Genomic DNA, 20391 nt, shown 5'->3' on the forward strand with positions numbered 1-20391 from the left:
TGTGATAAATCTTTTGGTTTACTTTTAGGATACTTGTAGAATTGTAAAGTAATTTAAGTTGGAAGGAGTCTCTGGAGGTCATCTAGTACAGCCCCTTGCTCAAAGCAGGTCTGGTCAGAGCAGATTACTCAGTCTAGTTGAGATTTGATCACCAGTTTTGCTAAATGGATATCAAATAAGTGTAAAATTTTCTAAAAAAAAAAAAAGTTCTTTGGTTGTTGTGAGAGTGTTAATGTGTGAGTTTATACTGTATTAACCAGGATAGTTTGACTAGTTAAGCATCATTATACTTAACATCTGTTTTGAAGAAATAGTTTTAATTCCTTTAAAATCACTGTAAGCATCATGGAAATTCCAGGGTTGCTAATTTATCACTATATTGGGAAAGCTCACTAATGGTATCAAGATGCACTCATAATGTAATAACATTTCCCCAAACAGAATGAGAATTTTTTGAGTATATCATATAGTTTTGTGCAAATGTTAACATCTGTTCCCCAGTGCAAGACTGAAGTATTATGGACTGTATGCTTAGGTCAGAAGTGGAAAATGCTAGAGGTGAGAGGTTTGCTGGCAAGCACTTATGCATGAATAATTAAAACACAGAAATGTTCTAAATTAACTGGCAAAAACCTTCCTTTAATGCATGTCTGTACTGCCCACATCATTGTTTTTCTTTTATATTTGTCATAGAAGGATACCCTGAAGCTCATACAAATCCTGTAAAATACCACAAAATACAAAAATACAAGAAAGAAGCTCCATTATACTTCCTTTATCTTTTCTTGCATGACCTGTGGTCATGCAGGGAACAAGTATTTTGAAAAAGTCACTTCTCATGTGTTGTGGTTGCCATCACAAATAGCACCTCTAGGAGGGGATTTATTGGCAGGTAGGCACTTTAACAAATTCAGTAACATCCAAGCAGTAATATACAGTAGTTGCTGTTGTGCCAAACCACATTTAAAGCTCTTGCTTTTCATTAAAGACATCTTTTCCTAGTGAAGGCAATACAATAAAAATAAACTTTTCTAAAATCTGTAGACGTGACCTTAATCGGCATGGGATCTTTAAGATTTTAAGACCTAGCTGATAACCATAGAAAAAGTCTGGTTTTACATAACTATCATCTTATATAATCTAAGGAAAATGAAACAGTTGTTACTTGATTTTTTTCTGTCACCCTGAATAGCTATAGCAGCTTTCCCAGAAACATTCTATTCAACCTACAAAAATCTGAGCTTGAAAGAATTGGGCTATTAAGGAAGATAAATATTTTCTTTATTGTCTGCAGAGAAGGCTTAAGGGAGAAGCTGGTTTATTTCTGCCAGAAATTGTCATGTACCTTGAAATAATTCATGTACCCCTGAAATAATTCATTGCCAGAAAGCTGAAGGATTCATTATCCATATTCCTGAATACTCTGTGTTACTTCCAATCTCAGGCAGTGAAGCAGAATTACATTCTGATCTTTTTCTAATTTAATTCCTTCCTTGTCACCAAAATGGCCATATTAGTAATCTGTAAAAATTACTTCTTGTGCCTATAAATATTAACATTTTTTTTGGCCTTAGTTTCATTATCATGAATTATTTTATTTAGTATAATCTGATTTTAAAAATTAGCTTAGAGGCATGGGTCAGGAGAATTAAACCTTATTGATACAAAAGTGATGGCTTACTATGTGTGAGCTGATTTATCTTAAACTTCCATTAATCTCACATTAGCAATCAGAATTTCTTGTTTAGCAAGAACCCCTTGGAAATCATAATGATTCTTCCAGTGCATGCGTTTAATCGAGAGCAGTCATACCAGTTGTAAACACAATGAAGAACCATCTAATGTTGAATGTAATTTCCAGTTAATTTCTTACTGGGCATTTATTCAGCTGCAGAAGTTGTATACATTGTAGGTGCTGGCTGTATAATTTTTCTTACACATTAGATACTGATAACTACTACTGAGGCTTGTGGCCAGTATGATGGCTCTTCTTGCTGTCTCAACATTATTAAGCAATAGTTGGCCTGCTTGAAAGCTGTGGGCTCTGAGCTTGTGTCTGCCCTATAGGAGCTAGGTGCACTTCCCAACTCCCTGGTGTCAATGTGCTTCTCTACCAGCTTAAGATGAGATGCAGGGAAGGAAGCACAAGGCTGAAGACAGCCCTGGTACAACCTGGATTGTACCCAATCTGGATGAGTGAAGGAACGAAGGCCATGGAGTGTAACTGTGTGGAAAGGCTGTGGAGCTCTCTAAACATAGTCCTAAGGCTAGTCTGTACAAGGCAGGAAAGCCAGGTGGTCACTGAGGCAAGTGACAGTTCATACAAAAACATACTTGATGACTGATGGCCTGTGCAGCATTTGTAACAGCAGCTGTAGGTTTTTCATCCCCCATATTGCAGTAGCTCACTGCTGTGTGCCTCCAGCTAGCTCAACAAGCACTCCTTGTTGCTTGTGACCTTCTATCCGAGTCACCACTCGGGACCTGGCTGTTTTTCCAATAAACTGCTGTGATTACATAAAAGGAAGATGCTTCATCTCATCTGAGGACAGAACAGCAGCTATAAAAGGAAAGTTGAAAACAGTTCAAACTTGCATCATGCCTGGATATTTCATATTACTAAAGAATTTCAAATCAGTGCTGGTGGCCTGAGCTTTTACTGATTTCCCTGATTAGCATCTTGATGCCTTATGTTCAAAATTAATTTAAAAGATATTTTAAAAGCCTGTAAATACCAGTGTTCATATTCAGAACATTAGTGAAGCAGTTGCTGTTCTTGATTGCATAACCGGAAGAAAAAGCAGTGACCCAAAGAGAACTCCTGAAACCACTGCTTTCTTGGAATCGTGAAAATACAGGAGGCAAGTGGGATCAATTTTAAATTGAGTAATTTCAAACAGAGTTATTCAATATAATTCTAGGAGGATGCCTGAAATGTAGTTTCCAGAAAAAACAAGGCTTGGACCCCAGACCTGTTATTATCTTTGTTATTATATTCACCTTGAGCTAATCCTGCCCTGGCAGGGGCATTGGACTCAGTGATCTCTCAAGGCCCCTTCCAACCATTCTGTGATTCTCTGATTTCATCAGACGTTTTTCTAATGTCTTGGAGGCATAAATTAACTATTAGAGTGATTTTCTAATTACAGTCTGTTTAACTGTGCTTTCAGTTTATGCATTTGTAAAAAATTTCTGGGTTTATATGTATTTCAGGAAGGAGAAGAAATACGTAGATGAGTGCTGGAAAAATGTCAATGTTGGTGACTTCATCCGACTTTCCCGTAACGAAATCATTCCTGCAGACATGGTGCTGTTGTATTCCAGTGACCCCGATGGGATCTGTTACATTGAAACAGCAGGCCTGGATGGAGAAACCAATCTAAAGCAGAGGCAGGTGGTGAGAGGATATTCAGAGCAGGTGATAATTGTGAATTTCTAGTGGTCTAAGTTGACATAACAGATACTCAACTAAAAAAAACCAAAAAACCCAGCCCTCTAGATGGCCTAATTCCTGTTTGATCAGCAATGACATCTGAATACAGAGGAACTAAGTAACATATTTCTAATTTGTTGCTTGAGTTGTTTTGGAGCAAATCTTGCAATGTTCACTTAACCCAGAGAAAGAGATCTATTAATGCAAGCCAGTTGAAAACAACTGCTCAAGTAAAATGTCAGGGAGTCATTTATGGTGTCTATCATGTCATGAGTGAGAAATTTGAATTTTTAGAAGGGAATTCTGTGCTGTATAATGACATAGAGAGAGAAGCAGGTATCTTCTCTCTTTCACTGTTTGTTTTTGTTGTGGTTTTGTTGTTGTTGTAGTTATATAGTAAAAATAGATTTTTAGCTTCAATTATGGTCCTCCAAGGATTTATAAAATCTTTGGAACTTTTAGAATTTTTTCTTCTACAAGCTTACTGTGAACAGCATTAACTGAGTCATCTCTCACACTGACTTTTTTTCTGTGACTTTAGGTCTCTGAAATTGATCCAGAAAAATTTTCCAGTAGGATAGAATGTGAAGGTCCTAATGATGACCTCAGTTGCTTCCGAGGCTTTCTGTAAGTAGGCTTGGTGGCTCTTGAAACTATTGTCATTTTCAGAGAGCTTGCACTGTTTGCTGTGACAATACGCATACAAGTCAGTTTGTACCACTTTGGTTTTGAGTGCAGCCCAACAGAGCTCCAGAAGGGCTTGGCTGTGAACTGGGAAAGCCCACTAGTGCTTTTTATTTTCTACTGAATATTTTTAACATGGTAGTTCAGGTTGTTTTGCAATTGTGATTCTGTATTCGAAACAGATGCTACAGCTCACTCTTAATAGCATGTGATATCTACAGTATTTGGTCTGGATTGAGCTGCATTGCTCAGGATTGGACAGGGGAAGGACTGACTTCCTCCCCTGCTTTGATTTAGTTTGTGTAATCATTGGTGACTTGATTGAACTCCTTGTGACCTGCCTATCTGTATTTTTTCTTCTTATGGGTTTATGATTTTCTGTAGAGAGTAGAAAAAAAACACTGTTTCATGGAGTGACAGATTTTCAGCATTTTGGGAGTTATGATGTCTGTACTCTTCTCTGTGGGCACTGACACATTAGAAATGTGAAAAGCAAAATAAATAAAATTCTTAGTTTCTGAGGAACCAGATTGACAAAGAGTGGGCCTACCTGTACTGAAAGTGTGCCACAGGGGTAAAAATGCTCACGCTATAATTAAAATTGAATTTTGTGTTTTGTTCTTTTTTTTTCTGATGTTGGCAGTCCAAGCAGAAGTCACAGACTCTCAGATTTCTAGTGTTTGTCTTGAGGTCTTTTCAGTAGTGTTGCCTCCTCACATGCTAACTGGCAAATGCTAAGCTTGTAAATAGAAGAAAGTTGTAATACAGTGCCTACATCCCTGGATTTTGAGAGGTGATCTGCATGCACATTACCCCATTCTAATGAAAAGTCTTGTCAGAATGGCAGCCAGTGACTAGCTTCTTTGATAAATCTGCTCTCTAGTGGTTTTGCAAAGCATAAGTAATAATTGCAGGATTTATTCTTGAAGTAACGTGTTCTGGTTTTTTTCAGTGAGCATTCAAACAAGGATCGAGTGGGCCTCAGCAAGGAAAATTTACTGCTCCGAGGATGCACAGTAAGAAACACAGAAGCTGTTGTAGGCATAGTGGTATATGCAGGTTAGTGAACCACCCTGGCTCTTGCAGAGAGAGTTATGTGCTCTTAGAAACAGTATTGCACAGGGGAATTACAAGAGTAGAAGCTTGAATTCAGCAGAAGGCAGCTGTAGCAGGAAATGCTAAGAATGCATTTAATTTTATTTCTGTGAAAAGAATAGGTATATGTGATTATTCATGGAAGCTAGTTCTGTTCCTTGTGAACAGGTCCATGTCCTCAACTATTAGTTGCAATTGTAAAGTCAGGTTTTGAAATGGACATAGAGATGCGTGGCTTGCTTAGGCTTTTTTTTGGTCCAAAACTGAAGGTGGTGCTGTTCTCCAGTGTTCTGTATCAAAGGGCAGAGGTTTTTAAACTGATCAATATGGTGTATCCAGACAGAGAGTTGTGATGAAGGCGCAGGATTTAAAAAAAAAATATTAGAAACAATATAGAAAACATAAAGAATGAGATTGTTTCTATAGGAATGAGCTTTATTTACAGTATAGAAGTTAATGTGTACATGACAGATTTTGGCTAAGCTTGTTCAGTTTTCTTTAGGACAGAATTAATACATTGTAGGAGAACTTAGTGTGCTCATATTTATAACCTGTGTTCAAATCTCTGTTCAAATGGATTGTCCCATTTCCCAGAGCTTTAGAAATATAAAGCACTTGTGCTTTTTATGCCTGCTGTTGGAGATTTTCAGCTTGTGTTGTGGTTACAGGTCATGAAACCAAAGCAATGCTGAATAACAGTGGCCCTCATTACAAGCGCAGTAAACTGGAAAGAAAAGTGAACACTGATATTCTTTGGTGTGTTCTGCTTCTAATTTTGATGTGTTTAACGGGTGCAATAGGTAAGTGAGAATCAGCAGATTCCTCCTATTCCCTCTCTCAGTCTACAATGCTTAGCGTTTGAGTGGGCCTGATTAATTTTATCAGCACAGCTCAGAAATGGCCTTTATCCATATGTAATTCCCTAGCAGTTAGGGATGCTGCCAGGTTTTAGTTCATATTGCAATGTTTAATCTGGAGTGTGGTCAAGAAGTATGTTCCTGAGGCTAGTTCTTATATTTGGAGCCTGTTTCTCCAATTCATTGATCTTTTCTTTCACTGCTCTGCAAAACTCCTACCTTCTCCTAAGTTTGTTCAGGTAGCATCAGATGGATGCACAGTGTGGGGAGAGGCCTAGTGTGACTGGAGCTGTAAGAACTTGATATTCTAGGGACTGATTAAGTAGTGAGCTTGAGTAAATCTAAACACACTAGCCTTTATGTCAAACCAAAAAGGTGTTTAAAACATGTGTGCATCGATACTTAATTAATTTTAATACGGTTCCTGTTGAGGAAAAACGAGAAAATGGTAGTTTAAAAGCTTAGAAAGAACTGCAGAATATAACAGCATAACCTTGAACTGTGATACAGTTTACATACAACTTACTTCATCTTATTGTTTTCAAGGCCATGGAATTTGGTTAAATAGGTATTTGGAAATACCTTTTTTTAACATCCCTGAGGCAGATGGGAAGTCAATTCCTCCAACATTGGCAGGATTCAATATGTTCTGGACAATGATCATTTTATTACAGGTAACTTTGGTCTGCTTTGAGCATGGGTCATATTCTGATCTCATTTATATCCTTGAAGTAACTCTTCAGCTTCAGTGGAGCTACTTCATGTTTGTAACTGGCCAAACAGTTTGGTTTCATTTAATCCCCATGTTTTATTTTGATAGGTCTTGATCCCAATTTCTCTCTATGTATCAATTGAAATTGTCAAATTGGGACAAATTTATTTAATACAGAATGACATTGATTTTTACCATGAGAAAACAGACTCAACAATTCAGTGTCGAGCACTGAATATTGCTGAAGACCTTGGCCAGATTCAGTATATCTTCTCTGACAAGACTGGAACCCTCACTGAAAATAAGATGGTTTTTCGGAGATGCAGCATTGCAGGACAGGAGTATTGCCATGAGGAAAATGGTAAGACACTAAACCTATGTTGAAAATGGGTCATTTTTCTCAAAGCTGTACGTTTCGATAGGGATCTGGTGGACTTTAGGAGGTTTGTGTGGCAGTATACACTCAGGGGAAGTATGAATTCAGCCTAATCCTACTAATAGCCACACATCTTGCCTCAGTGTTTGGATTCCTTCATATATAGTATGTTAGGAGACTTGAAAGCTGCATCTAAGGTGCTGCTTTGCAGCTAGTAAATTCCAACATATTTGATATCACAAACAAAATATTCTTTGCTCTCTGCAAGTCAAACCTACTGCATTTTGGTTCTCTCCTTGCAATATTCAGAACCCAGAACACTGGAAAATTTCCCATCTAGTTTAAAAATACATGCTAAAGTCAGAGCTTTAACAGCAGAGGTAAGGTACAAGTCAAGCAGGTGTGTGTACATCTGTGTATTAAGGCTGCAAAGGTACTCACCTCCATCAAAAAATAATGATGGTTGTATTTTTATTTTTATTTTACAATACTGTTTATTTTTAGCCAAAACGTCAACTAGGAGGTACTGGATAGTTGCTGCCTCATTGTCTTATGGTGTATCATCTTTAAATATGCACTTCATGAGAGCCTACTTGAATCTTTTCTGGAAGCCAGGAGAAGATTCAAGTCCAGACACTATAGAGAAAGTTGGGCAGAGTAGCATGAAGATTCAACTTTGTTACTTAGTTTTTATTACCATAAAGTCATACCCCACAAAGTTTTTATTACCATAACTGTGTTTAAGTGCTAGTGGCTGCAGACATTTGGTGTTTTGGTGGTGAGTGACACAAGTAGCCCAAATGAGGTCAATGTAAGGTGCTGACAGCTGAGCACATGAAGCCTAGCTGTGTATTAAACCCTCCTCCATGGTTTTGGTGGTTTTGCTACCAGATAGAACTGCTGACAACTGCAAGAAAAAGGCACACCCTGCTGGCCACAGCCATAAATAAATTCAGCCCTTCTGTTGTGTCACAGAAGTGGATGGTTACAAACCATTTTTACAGTAATTTCTCCATGTGGCAGGTGTCCAGGTACTTCTTTGGATTTCCATAATGATACTGGGAAGGATGACAACAGCAAAGTGAGAAGAAATTTTTAAGTTCTCGGTGAATTCACTCGGTGAATGAACAATTTAAATAAAAAGTATAATATATTTTCAAATAATTTCTTCAGGGAAGGAAAGATATTTCAGAAGAGATAATAGTGCAAATGATGTAACTGTGGCTGATCTGGGTCTATTGTACCAGAGGAGGGTTGTCTACCACATTTGTTTGCTAGTAGCTCACTTAGAGTTACCTTCCAAAACTATTAGTGTGTTGATTATGTTCATAATTATTTATTGCAGTGCCCTACCTTTCTATGGAGGATGAGAATGTGCTCATTTCTAAAAAAATTTTGAAATTATGTGAGCCCTGCAAACCAGTTTTGGGGTTCCTGTATTTTAGTACTATTTTGCATTTGTTCAGTTGCATAGGGCTGCAATTTTCAAGTCTTCTGCTACATATGTAGTAAGACTGCAGTGCAATACATTACAGTCTTTTGTATACAAGCCACAAAGTTTGTACACATATTTCTGTATTTATATCTGTTTTGCCAGGGCAAAGGGATAGAGGTGAGGGAAGAACACAGCAGCAATGAGTGTGATTCAGTATAATCCTCTATATAGGTGCTCCCATGCCATGTTCTGTAGAAAGTAAGGTGTGCCTCTTGAGAACCATGGCTGCAGAGCAGTGTGGCCTTACAAGAGATTTCACATATGTTACTTAAGGCAGAGAATGCAGGGTTCTTAAGGGCCTGGAAGTGTAGTGCAAAGGGCAAGTGTTGTTCAAAACTTCCTCTACAATCAGGCACTAAGTCTGTGTTGCTGCTAAAAGGTACCCACTTTTCACTTGTTTCCTGTACAGTAACTGCCACTTTAAATGAGAAAACAAAAGGAAATTAATGGTGTTGCAAGAGATAACTATATGTTAATATCTTTTTTTTCCTAGGAAGTCATTGTTTGTATTCACACTTTAATGAATTAAATAAGTAATGCACAGCTCTCAGAATAGTTTTTCCATGCTGTCTGTAGATGCAGACACTGAACTGCTAGTGTATGCTCATTGCCTGCTGTTTTCACAGTGAGAAGTAAAAATTTGAAAGCTGTAAGGGGTTTTCCAAAACAGAAATGATAAACACAGTTTCAGTGAGTTCTTGTTAGAAGCTGTACTTATGAAACCACTGGCATGCAATCCTGATCCATTGTAAAATAATTAAGCTAGAAAACTTACCAGGAAGTAACCTGGTCCGATTTTCTGGCCTGAGGCAGAATTATTGCTACAATTCTTTATGAATGGGTTTTTTTTTTTGTTTCTTCAGGACCTCCAGTGAAGTCCAATTCAATGCTTTCTCATGCATTCTGCTCTAGTAAATCATGTCTTCTCTGAAAAGTTTTGCAGTTTCCCAAACAGGGAGTCAGTTTGATGGCTTGTTACAAGTTTTATTTTTCATAAATGGTGGATTATTCTTAACTATATACTAAATTCCTTACTTTAAAATTTTTGTTTCCTGAACCTCCAGACAGTGTTTTAGATAAGTTTGGTTTTTCTCATGGAACAATAATTGTGTTTCCCTTTCCACAGCAAAGAGGTTAGAATCCTATCAAGAGATGAATTCAGAGGATGAGGATTCAGCTGATCATCAGGGTGGCTCTTCGGTCCATATCTCAAAATGGCAGGGGCACAACTGCAGAGCTGTGAATGAACCTTTGAACAGAGAGCCTTGGAATCAGTTGTCTGGTAGCTGCCCTGCCTTAGGAAGGGAAAATGGAGTGGGTGATATTCCCCATCCAGGACATGTTGCTTTCAGCAGCCCCATTGTAAGTAAAAGATGTTGGGTTTGATGCTAAATGTCTGAAGTAACTCATGAAGGAATATATTTTTTGCCCCCATTTGATAAGAATTACTGTAATTTAAGAAATCTTTCCTCTCTTCCATCAAAACCAGAACCTCCAAAGATTGCTTGGCTGTATCCTGTTTGCAGCTGATATTACAGGTGTTTCTTGATAACAGTTTGTTCTTTCCTTTTAATAGGTTTTTAGCTTTTTGTTTTGCTTTTAATAGGGAATATCTAATTGATCAATAATTGGTGGAGGTTATGAGAGGTAAAGACTCAGCTTCTGTACCTGAAGGTGTCTAAATAGCATTCATTTTATTTAATCTCTGTTGAAGTGTTTATAACTGTTCACCTCTCTGGTCATGAAGTTTGCCATTTTCAATGGGCCAGCACAAGGCAGTGAAGACACCAGAGTGTTTCTCTGTTTCCTGGTATAAACAAGTCACAATCTGACAGGAAGGAAGTTGTATGAGCTTCTACATTTCATTCATCTGTAACTGATATAACCTTCAGAGACTGATTAAGTTTATATCCTAATAGACAAGTTTTTTTTTTACCAATAGGAGACAGATGTTGTACCAGATGCACAACTGCTGAAGAAGTTCAGTCAAATTTCTTCTCGCTCCTATCAACAGCCAGAAGAAGCCAGCAGCAAGTTATCTTTGGAGAGAATGTACATCACTGACTTCTTTCTTGCACTGGCAATCTGTAATACTGTTGTAGTTTCAGTCCCCAATCAGCCACGTCAGAAGGTAAGAAGGCCTTGTATTTGTCCATCCTCATAAGTAAATGAGCTCCCTCTGGTTTAATTACAAAATTACCAAACAATTAACTGATATATAAAAAATTATCCTTTTGTCCTCTATTGTTTTGTCCTGTTAGAAAGAAGTGAATTACTGTAAATCTGCTGAGTGCAGTGAGTTAATGTGTAACACAATACTGGTAATGTTCTTCCTGTGCAGAAGAACATGTCTGCAGTATTTTTGCTTTGTGTATAGACTGTAACTTTTAGAAAATAAAATTGGAGCTTAAATTGCAATTGTGATTCTTTATTTTTTTTCCCCCAAGTTAGCTTTGATTTCATTCCTCCCTGACGATTTTAATTTGTTAACTTTGTCTTTTGAAAAAAATGTTTATGACATGTAGGGCTAGATTTTTGCCATCTAGGCAGTGAACCTGAATGGAGATACATTACAATTTGCATGCAGTTGTGGTAGAACGGAAGTGTCTGTCCTTAATTTATACTTCACAGTGGCAAAGGAGAACATGCTTCCCAGTAATAACTCATTCTTAGCTCTTCGCCAGTAATGAGAAATGAATGTCAGCCTTACATGCCTTGTTCCATGTTTGTACACTATTATCTGCCTAACCCTTCTGAGTAACAGTAAGCCAATTATTGTGTAACATGAATGAAAGCAGAACTGTCTTTTGTTTTAAATTTAAACATTAAAAAAAGTACTGATTAGGTACTGTGTCTTCAGCAGTACTTGTAACTAGTTGCTGTGAGGTGTATGGAGTTGGTTTATTCTTCACAAGTATCTTGCTAATTCAGAACAAGGATTAAAGTATTCAGTTTCATTCGCCACAAGTTTAAAAAGTTAAAATGTCATACTGACATGCAGTTTTCAGATCTGAAGTATTTTTGCAATTATTTTGATTTGACTAAAGAAGCTGCTTAGTGTAGTCATATGGTTATGTGTTTCATTGAGCTTGCCATGTTTAATACAAGCAATCAAGATCATGATAAATTTTAAAATAATGCATTCCTTCAGAAACATACATGCTTTGTGACCTGTCCTTCTTTAATGTAATGAAATGTGAAAAATTTAATACAAATGCTTTCTCTAACTGTTCTGTTCCAGATGAGACACTCTCCTTTGGGTAGGATGCCTATTAAATCACTTGAGGAAATCAGGCAGATGTTCCAGAGGTTGTCAGTCCGGAGACTAAGTTCCTCCCCAGTTCCAAGTGTAAAAGAGTCATCACCTGAAAGCCCCACCAGTTTTGTGAGCAAACTCTCTATTTTCAGAATGAAACTGGCTTCACCTGCTTTGGATGGAGCTGCTCAAAGTACTGCTAAGCCTTACAATATTTACAGCCCAGAAAATTCCCAAGTACCTCAGGAAGCAGAAATGGTGAATGTAGCTGCTGGCTGTGAAGACAACAGTGCCGTATCGTCTGTCAAATTGTCTCCTGTATCTAAACTGTGTTATGAAGCTGAGAGTCCAGACGAAGCTGCCTTGGTTCATGCTGCTAGGGCTTATAAATGCATTTTACAGTCTAGGACTCCAGAGCAAGTAACGGTGGACTTTGCAGATACGGGACCTTTGACATTTCAGCTTTTGCACATCCTGCCTTTTGATTCAGTGCGGAAACGGATGTCAGTGGTGGTTCGGCATCCGGTCTCCAACCAAGTGGTGGTGTACACCAAAGGCGCGGACTCGGTCATGATGGATTTGTTAAGAACTGCATCTGAAGGTATCTCTAGAACTCCTGATTCTTTGCTCACCTTTGTCATTCTTCAATGCAGTTGATTATTTGGAGACAACTGTTATTTCCAGTATCAGGTTAGGTCATCTGCTTGAATAGTTGGCTTCTGCTACACGCAGTAAGAGGTGTATATTAGATTGAGATACTTTCTAGCCTTCACCTATCTTAGTGTTTCTGAGCTGCTGGAGAGAGGTATCTGTGACAGATGTCACCTAAGAGTGTTTTTTGAGGATTTTTTCCCTTTACTACTGACTCAGTCTTTCTTGGTATAATAAAAATATCTGTGAAGCTTTGTGGTGCCTCCTGCTGGGCTCTGTTTATTGCAGGTAAACATTTTTTGCATCTGGCACAGGACGGATGTACCACAATGTTTTTAGCAGTAACTTAAGCAAACAGCTGCTAATCTTTAACTGAAGGCAGTAAGTATTATCTGTGTATGTTAGAAATAAATACCTAAGTATACTTACGTTGAGATGCTGCAGGGGCTGGTTTTTTTAATAGTTTAGAAAGCAATATAAGTGAATTATTTTTAAAGGCTTGCTTTCTGCAAAAGGCATTTTGGTTTGTATGTTCCATGGCTGGCTGATCTCAGTGAGGAAAAGGCATATTTCCAGTTGGCAAGGGCAGGTTTTAACTCACTAAACATTAGCTGTCTAAAGGCTAATTAAAAAGCCTCCGTAGACCATGGTGCAGAAATAATACTTCCAAAATCTGTCATCTTACTAAGGGTGTAATTTCATGCCTGGAGTTCCCTCTCCTTATTTTGTTTCTCTGGACAAACTTGGAACCTAACTTTCTGTATGTCCAAAGTTAGGTGAGCTGAATATCTGTCCAAATAGTCCACCCCATAACAATTATTTTTAAAAAAGATTTTTCATAACTGCCCTTCTAGCTCCTTCCCATTAGAACAGTGACGTTAAAGAGGTTTGGGCATCTGTGCTCACTTAATTTTAGAAAATAATTTTCTTTTAGAAAAAAATTTTGATATGCTAGTGTCATCCACGTGTATTTGCTCCACATGGGTTCACCCTCACTGCTTGTGCAGACTGGCACACTGCACACTCACTAAAACTGCAGCCCCAATACATTGTGCCAACATGAAAATACATTAATAGTTAAAATAAAGCCTGTTAATATTTTGGTATTTTTAAAGAACAATCAGACCCTAGAAATTTTCTGCTAATTTAGTCTAAGAATGTTTAATTTTATTTAGTTTGCTTTCTTTGGGTTTTTTTGTGTGATAATAGGTAATGATTCAGAAATGGAACAAAAGAAGATTAAAGAGAGAACACAGAAGCATTTGGATGACTATGCCAGAAGAGGATTGCGCACTCTCTGTATTGCTAAGAGGGTATTCCTTTTAATACATTTTTTTAAGAATGTTTACAGTCTGTGACCAGCCTGAGTGGTATCACCAGTGGAGCAATCAGCAGTGGAGTGGTATTGCCACTTCAGAACAGACACTTCCTTTGCCCCATTTTGTTTATTCTTATTTTGTTTTGGGAGTTACTTCCAAGTTTACCCAAATCAGTTCCTGACTTGTGTTAGATGGCCATAGTTGTCAGTTTAGGATGCCAAGCACCTCAAAAATCTCATTCTAAAACAGGGATTGTCAAATGGCCTGATTTTTTTTCAAAAGTCCTGAGCACATATTCTTGTGTGATACTTAGCCTGGTTGGAATTCCAGACATAGGGAAAAAAAGCAGCCAGCCCTGATTTTTTTATTTTGTTTTATTTGATTTCACAAACAGTTTACAGTGTCACAACTCTGGATGCAAAACTTAAGTGGTGTTTCAAGATTCCGCTTTATATTCGAAGCTGCCCAGAAGTAAAACTCCATAGCAATTGAAACAGGCAAGAAACCTCTTTGCAAAGCCTCCTGCAAAGTAAAAGTGCAGCCTGTGTAGGTGTACAATCAAGCTGTACACAGTGATTGTGTGGCTGTATCAATCCTACAGTGAAAAGGCAGTAGGGAGGGTATACGATGCTCACTGGTCTGCTTACCTTCCGTCTAAATGAAATCTGTTGGGCAGCTCCAGGGACATGCAGGGTGCCAGCAAGGAACTGGCTTGTGAGTCAATATAACACTGGGAGTACCATGCTAAATCCATGGGTATGTTGGGGCACATAAGTAATGTTCTGCCAGGGGCTGTGTTTAAAGATTCAGTATGTGGCCAGCAGAAATAGATGGAGACAGTTTTGAGGCACTTTTGAAAATGTAACATAGATGCATGCTGTATATTTTCTCTCCCTCTGTAGGTGATGAGTGATGCAGAATATGCAGAGTGGTTAAATCACCATTTTTTAGCAGAAACCAGTATTGACAATAGAGAGGAGCTGCTGCTTGAATCTGCTATCAGGCTTGAGTCTGAACTAACTTTGCTTGGTAGGTAAGATATGTAGCTCCCAGGAAACTGCTTATGATGTTCTTAATTGAAATTTACCTGCAGAGAGCTGTGTTAACTTGTGTAACACATAGGTTTATCTAGACCTAGAATTTATTGTCACTCCTGAACTTTCATAAATCTTGCCAGTACGTTTGTACTGATGGTAAAACACACTGAAGACATCTGGCACTCTTCAATTGCTCTTAAAGGGTAAAGTTTTATTGTATTGTTTTATTCAGTTTCCTCTTTGTGCTCACTAGGGATTTTAAGTATCATTGTAATAAGCACATGAAATGATAATCACAAATCACAGGCCTGCCTGGGCAAACTTTTACAGAGATACCCCTTTTGGCCTTGTTTTCTATCACTGCTGCCTTTGTGGCACAGCAGGTATGCTTGTGCTGTGTCCTCCTGTAGTAACATGGAGTTGAGAAGTCAGGAATGCCCCTGGAGGAACTATTTGTCAAGTGGTAATTCAGCCAGGCAGCCCTGGGGAAGACACAAAAAAAAAAAAAAAAAAAAAAAAAAAAAAAAAAAAAAAAAAAAGGTGTGGTGTAGTTCTTGGTGGCCAGGGGCCATGAGCTCTGTGCCCTGCTGGTAGCTGCTTACTGAATAAATTGCTGTAGCATCAGAAATTTGCCAGACCTTTTGTCTCTCACCCATACCCATATGACAGGCATTGCTTTATATGCAAACTGATGTCTAGAGTCCCCCACTAGAAACACAATGGGAGGGAAGACTTTACTTTGAAGTTTTTTATTAGCTTTCAGAATGAACCAAGCTGTGACTGGCTGTAGTTTCTGAAAAACCCTTAGCCTGAGAATTGGACAAGCCAAACTATGTCTCCTGGTTATGATTTAGTAGATTGTGAAAAAGCAAAGGAAATGTCCTGTACCATAGTAAATCATTGTCACTGCAGCTTTTCAGACATGATTCTGCTTTATGCTGTTGTCATGTTACCTCACAGAAGCTACCAGAACAGAAGATTTTGTAAGCTGTTTTCAGGGACACAGATCTGCCTGCTGTGCACAACTGAAAAGAAGAGAGTATCTCTGTTAAAGTCTATGTATTTTTTATTGTTGAAATTTTCTATAACCACTAAGAGATATGTGTTCAAGCAGATGTTTCCTCCCTGTGGGGGAATATATCAAAGTTGGCAGTGTGGGCAGGAGGAAAGGCAAACACAGAGGTCAGTGCTATGAACTGAAAGGGCCTGGGATAGGAGGTACTGCAGTGCTGAGTGGTTGAGAAACCTGATGAGGAATGTCAGGTCTTTGCAGCAGCGTGCAAAAATCTGATACAGAGTGAGGGGATTTTTTGTGTGGAAAAGGTGAGGGTTTGAACAAGAAGTGCAGAGAATTTATCCTGGAGAAAAGTTGAGAATAAGAAAAAGATGTAGGCTTGAGATAGGAAGAATTGAAATGATACATGAGAGAAGATTTGGAGTAGTCTGGGGTATGAAGGAGTAGGAATAATGGAGTATATTTGTTGTGAGAAGCCTGGAAGTCTGTGTCTCACAAACAGTATGGGATGAAACAACTGTGAAAATGAGAAAAGTTGGCTTAAAAGGGTCTTGTGCAGAGTTGGAGGCCTCTAAGGCTATAAGTGTATGGGTCAACAATCTTGCATGTAACAGGTTCTGTGAGAGAAAGAATTGGAAAGGAAGAATTCCTAAGCATGTCCCTGAAGGATGTCTTTTTTGGGAGATGGATCCACGCAGAGGACCATCTTATCCTGTCACTCTTTGAGCTTTTTGGTTTTTGGAAATACAGCAGCATTAATCCTTCTCCTTGTCTAAATTAAGGTGCCACTGGCATTGAAGATCGCCTGCAGGAGGGTGTTCCAGACACAATACAGGCATTACGGAAAGCGGGAATAAAAATATGGATGCTGACGGGTGACAAGAGAGAGACAGCTGTCAACATTGCCTATGCTTGTAAATTGCTGGAGCCAGATGACAAAATCTTCACTCTCAAAACACAGAGCAGGGTAAGTGGAATAGAACATTTCTTCAATTTTATTGTTTTTTCCTTTCTGCTGAAAAAAACAGAGGCTGTATCACAGGACAATATGGAAAAATAAAATGTTCTCTACTTGCCCAACCAGAAAAGACAGCATGATTTCTTCAAAGATGAAAATACTAAAAAAATGATAGTTTGCTTCCATAAGAACAGAATATTAAATCCTTGATATGTATGTAACATCTGTTTCTTTATATACAGTCCCTAGATAATTAATTACTTCAGTTGAATAGACTGCTTAATTTCTATGGATAGGTTAGAGGGATGCTTCACATACTTCATACATTCTTAGAGATTTCAAACAGCCATGGTCTACAGCAACGTAAGAATCATTGTCTTACAAATCTATTGAATCTAGTTTTGTGCTGCTTTATGTAGTATGTTCTCTCAGCCCTGCTTACCTTGCATAAATGGACAAAGAACTGTGTCATTAAAGTACATTTGCACACTATGCAAGAAAACTACTCTGCCAACAAGTTTGCCAGAGTAAAAGCCACCTTCTTCTCATTACCCAGTAACTGAGTGATGTGATAGTGGCTGAAAATGCTGGTTTGATTGGCAAGTTTAATCCTACTTGATCATTGTGTACTCTTGTGGATGCTTATAACCAGCTGTTTTTCAAATCTTGATTTTTATCAATTTTAGTTCTTAAGACAGAATAAGCAAACATAGGAAATAACTCTCCTCAGAGCAGAGACAAGAAATGTGAGACTTCCCTAAATAATGTGTCATTTTACTTTCTTAGTCTTCTTATATGTTACTTCAGAAATTCAGTTTGTATCTACCCTAAATATTTTGTGGGAAATGGTAACTGATGAAAATACAGTGGGAAAAAAAAAGGATTTTTCTTCCACTAGTGTTTGAGGAAAACTTGGGGTTTGAATTTCACTAGCACTTTTTTCTTCCTTTATTCTTACTGGTGAATGAGGTTCTCAGTAAGAACTGAACCCTGTTTGCAGAAATGTTCATTCTCCATCTAACTGGGCTTTGAAATAAAAAAGACAGGATTTGATACTATTGCATTTCAAAGTAAAAAAATGAGAAGATATAGGAATGTGTATTTTCTTCTATATCACATCCACATTACAGATATCAAGAATCTTTTCAGCATCTTATATTGGTTCTGAAATGGTAAAAAATTCCACAAGGCCATGTTTTCAGTAGTACATTGTAGCTCACCTATAATCTGATTTGAAACACACTTTTGGCTTTGAATGCCAGACACACAAAGAAAAATAGGGAGCATAAGTCTACCAAAGCTTTATTTATACTACAAAGTCTTTAATGGCTGTTTTTTTCTGCTAGTCTTTGAACATTTTCTGATTTGCTTCAGGTTTTTTCCTTCTTCTAGTACAGTACCCAAGCCAAGTTGCTTAAGCAAAGTTAAATGATAAGCCCTTTTATTAACAGTAGACTGCAGCCTTTGTGACTTTAGACAGTTATTCAGCCTCATGTCTGAACCTTTGTGGATTAAAGCGAAATGCTACCCAAGGGCGCCATTTGTCCTTTTCTCCACATGTATTTTATAAATTAAAAAGAGATCCAGAACACAAACAATATTTAATAGGTTGCTTTTCTCTTGTATATAATTAGGATGCCTGTGCCTTGGTGATGAGCAAAATTTTAGAAGGCATCCAGGAGAATACTTCTGCCAAAAAAACCAAGAGTCAGAAACTTGGGAGTATCTCTGCAAGTCCCTCCACCCAAGATTCAGGGTTCAGTACAGGCCTGGTTATTGATGGAAGGACTTTAGAGCATGTCCTTCATGACAGCCTGCAGGATATTTTCTTGGAACTCACTGAAAAATGTCGGGCTGTAGTCTGCTGTCAAGCTACACCCCTGCAGAAGAGTATCCTGGTCCGACTGGTGCGAAATAAGTTGAAGGCGATGACATTAGCTGTAGGTGAGTCTTGTGGCATCCAGTTTCTTCCATACTTTTGTTAATGTCTGTCACAAAATCTACTGTACAAGGGAGACAGTCCTTTGAATTTTAGTTGTCTCTGGCATAAGATGATATTAGTCTTCTGAACTAGTAAATTTACTCCAGAAACTTACCAATGGTATTCTAAAGCAACAAGAGCAGCAGTCATGCACAGTCTTATGTAATGTGTCCAAAGAAGATGGGGGTTTTCCTTGTCATTCTCCATCACAACCTGCCAAAACAGGGAGGGAGTGAGGAGATGACTGTGATTTAAAACACCTGTATTTTCTGTTCCATCATACCAGCTAAATCCTGAAAAAATGAACAGCTAATATCCATTTGGAGAATCTAGAATCACCGAATCATAGAATGGTTTGGGTTGGAAGGGACCTTAAAGATTGTATAGCACTAATCCCCCTGCCATGGGCAGAGACACCTTCCACTAGACCAGTTTGGTCAAAGCCCCATCCACTTGAACACTTCCAAGGATGAGGCATCCACAAATTCTCTGTGCAGCCTATCCCAGTGTCTCACCACTCGCAGTTGAGTCAGGCCTTCAGCTTACTAATTCTGTTTTCAATAGTCTTTTCCGTAGGATTTTCAGTAGCCTGTACTATTGGCCATAAAAATGTTTTTCTCTGAACACTCTGATGTTATTGTATATTTGGATTATCCTGCCACTTCCAAGGTAATGTGTTAGCCAGCAAAGCTGCCTCCAGGTTCTATTCTAAATATGGAAGGTTAATTTTGATTTTAACTCTTTTCTTTTTTACTGTAGGTGATGGTGCCAATGATGTCAGTATGATCCAGGTGGCTGACATTGGTGTGGGAATACTGGGCCAAGAAGGCATGCAGGTACTATGTACAAAGAGAGTTGCAAACGACATCAGATTTCATTTAAAATTGGTTGAAATTTTTCCCTGCGGCCCAGTGGCTCCACAGCCCATTAATGTACCTGGGCAAGAGTTCGCAGCCTTTGCTCCCACCCAAGCCTTTGCACTCTTCCAGGACTATTTAGAAGCCGAATGCTGCAGTGGTTCAAACTTCAAACAGAACTTGCTTTCTATTACCAAACTCCTGCCAGGAAATAAGCAGTGTAAGCATCAGTGATTTCTGTGCAGTGATGTGGTAATAATAAAACAGTCACATTCCTGCTCATGTTGGGTTGGGCTGAGCTATGTGTGTTAGTGTAAAATGTTGTATGGAGGGGCTCAGATCTGCACTATGAATAAAAAATCATAAAAAAAGAATTTTCAACAGTAGAACACTTGGCAGTATCTGAAGCTTATCTTTAACAGTTTGGATATAACCTACCTTGTCTTTCATGTGCATTGCAGGCTGTGATGGCAAGTGACTTTGCAGTCTCCCAGTTTAGACACCTCAGGAAGCTGCTGCTTGTCCATGGTCACTGGTGTTATACCAGACTTACCAACATGGTGCTTTACTTCTTCTACAAGAATGTGGTAGGTAGCTGTCCCTTTCCAGGGGCATCACAGTTTGCATATTGGAGAGAGCAGTAGGGTTTAGAGGGGCTTTATATT

At 38.4% G+C, this 20391-nt stretch overlaps 1 protein-coding gene across 1 annotated transcript in view; it reads left to right on the plus strand.

Annotated features, from left to right (window-relative positions):
* ATP10D (ATPase phospholipid transporting 10D (putative)) overlaps positions 1–20391 on the plus strand; it is a 37177-nt gene that overhangs the window by 11724 nt on the left and 5062 nt on the right. The window contains exons 4-18 of the mRNA XM_030450256.1: positions 3214–3418; positions 3975–4060; positions 5070–5176; positions 5881–6012; positions 6616–6743; positions 6890–7142; positions 9779–10014; positions 10595–10783; positions 11894–12509; positions 13769–13872; positions 14781–14907; positions 16713–16897; positions 18523–18832; positions 19629–19705; positions 20188–20313. Coding sequence (XP_030306116.1) covers positions 3214–3418; positions 3975–4060; positions 5070–5176; positions 5881–6012; positions 6616–6743; positions 6890–7142; positions 9779–10014; positions 10595–10783; positions 11894–12509; positions 13769–13872; positions 14781–14907; positions 16713–16897; positions 18523–18832; positions 19629–19705; positions 20188–20313 — 2881 coding nt within the window. The remainder of the gene's footprint in view (positions 1–3213; positions 3419–3974; positions 4061–5069; positions 5177–5880; positions 6013–6615; positions 6744–6889; positions 7143–9778; positions 10015–10594; positions 10784–11893; positions 12510–13768; positions 13873–14780; positions 14908–16712; positions 16898–18522; positions 18833–19628; positions 19706–20187; positions 20314–20391) is intronic.

The sequence above is a fragment of the Calypte anna genome, chromosome 4A, assembly GCF_003957555.1.
Source record: "Calypte anna isolate BGI_N300 chromosome 4A, bCalAnn1_v1.p, whole genome shotgun sequence".
In the NCBI taxonomy this organism is placed as follows: Eukaryota; Metazoa; Chordata; class Aves; order Apodiformes; family Trochilidae; genus Calypte; species Calypte anna.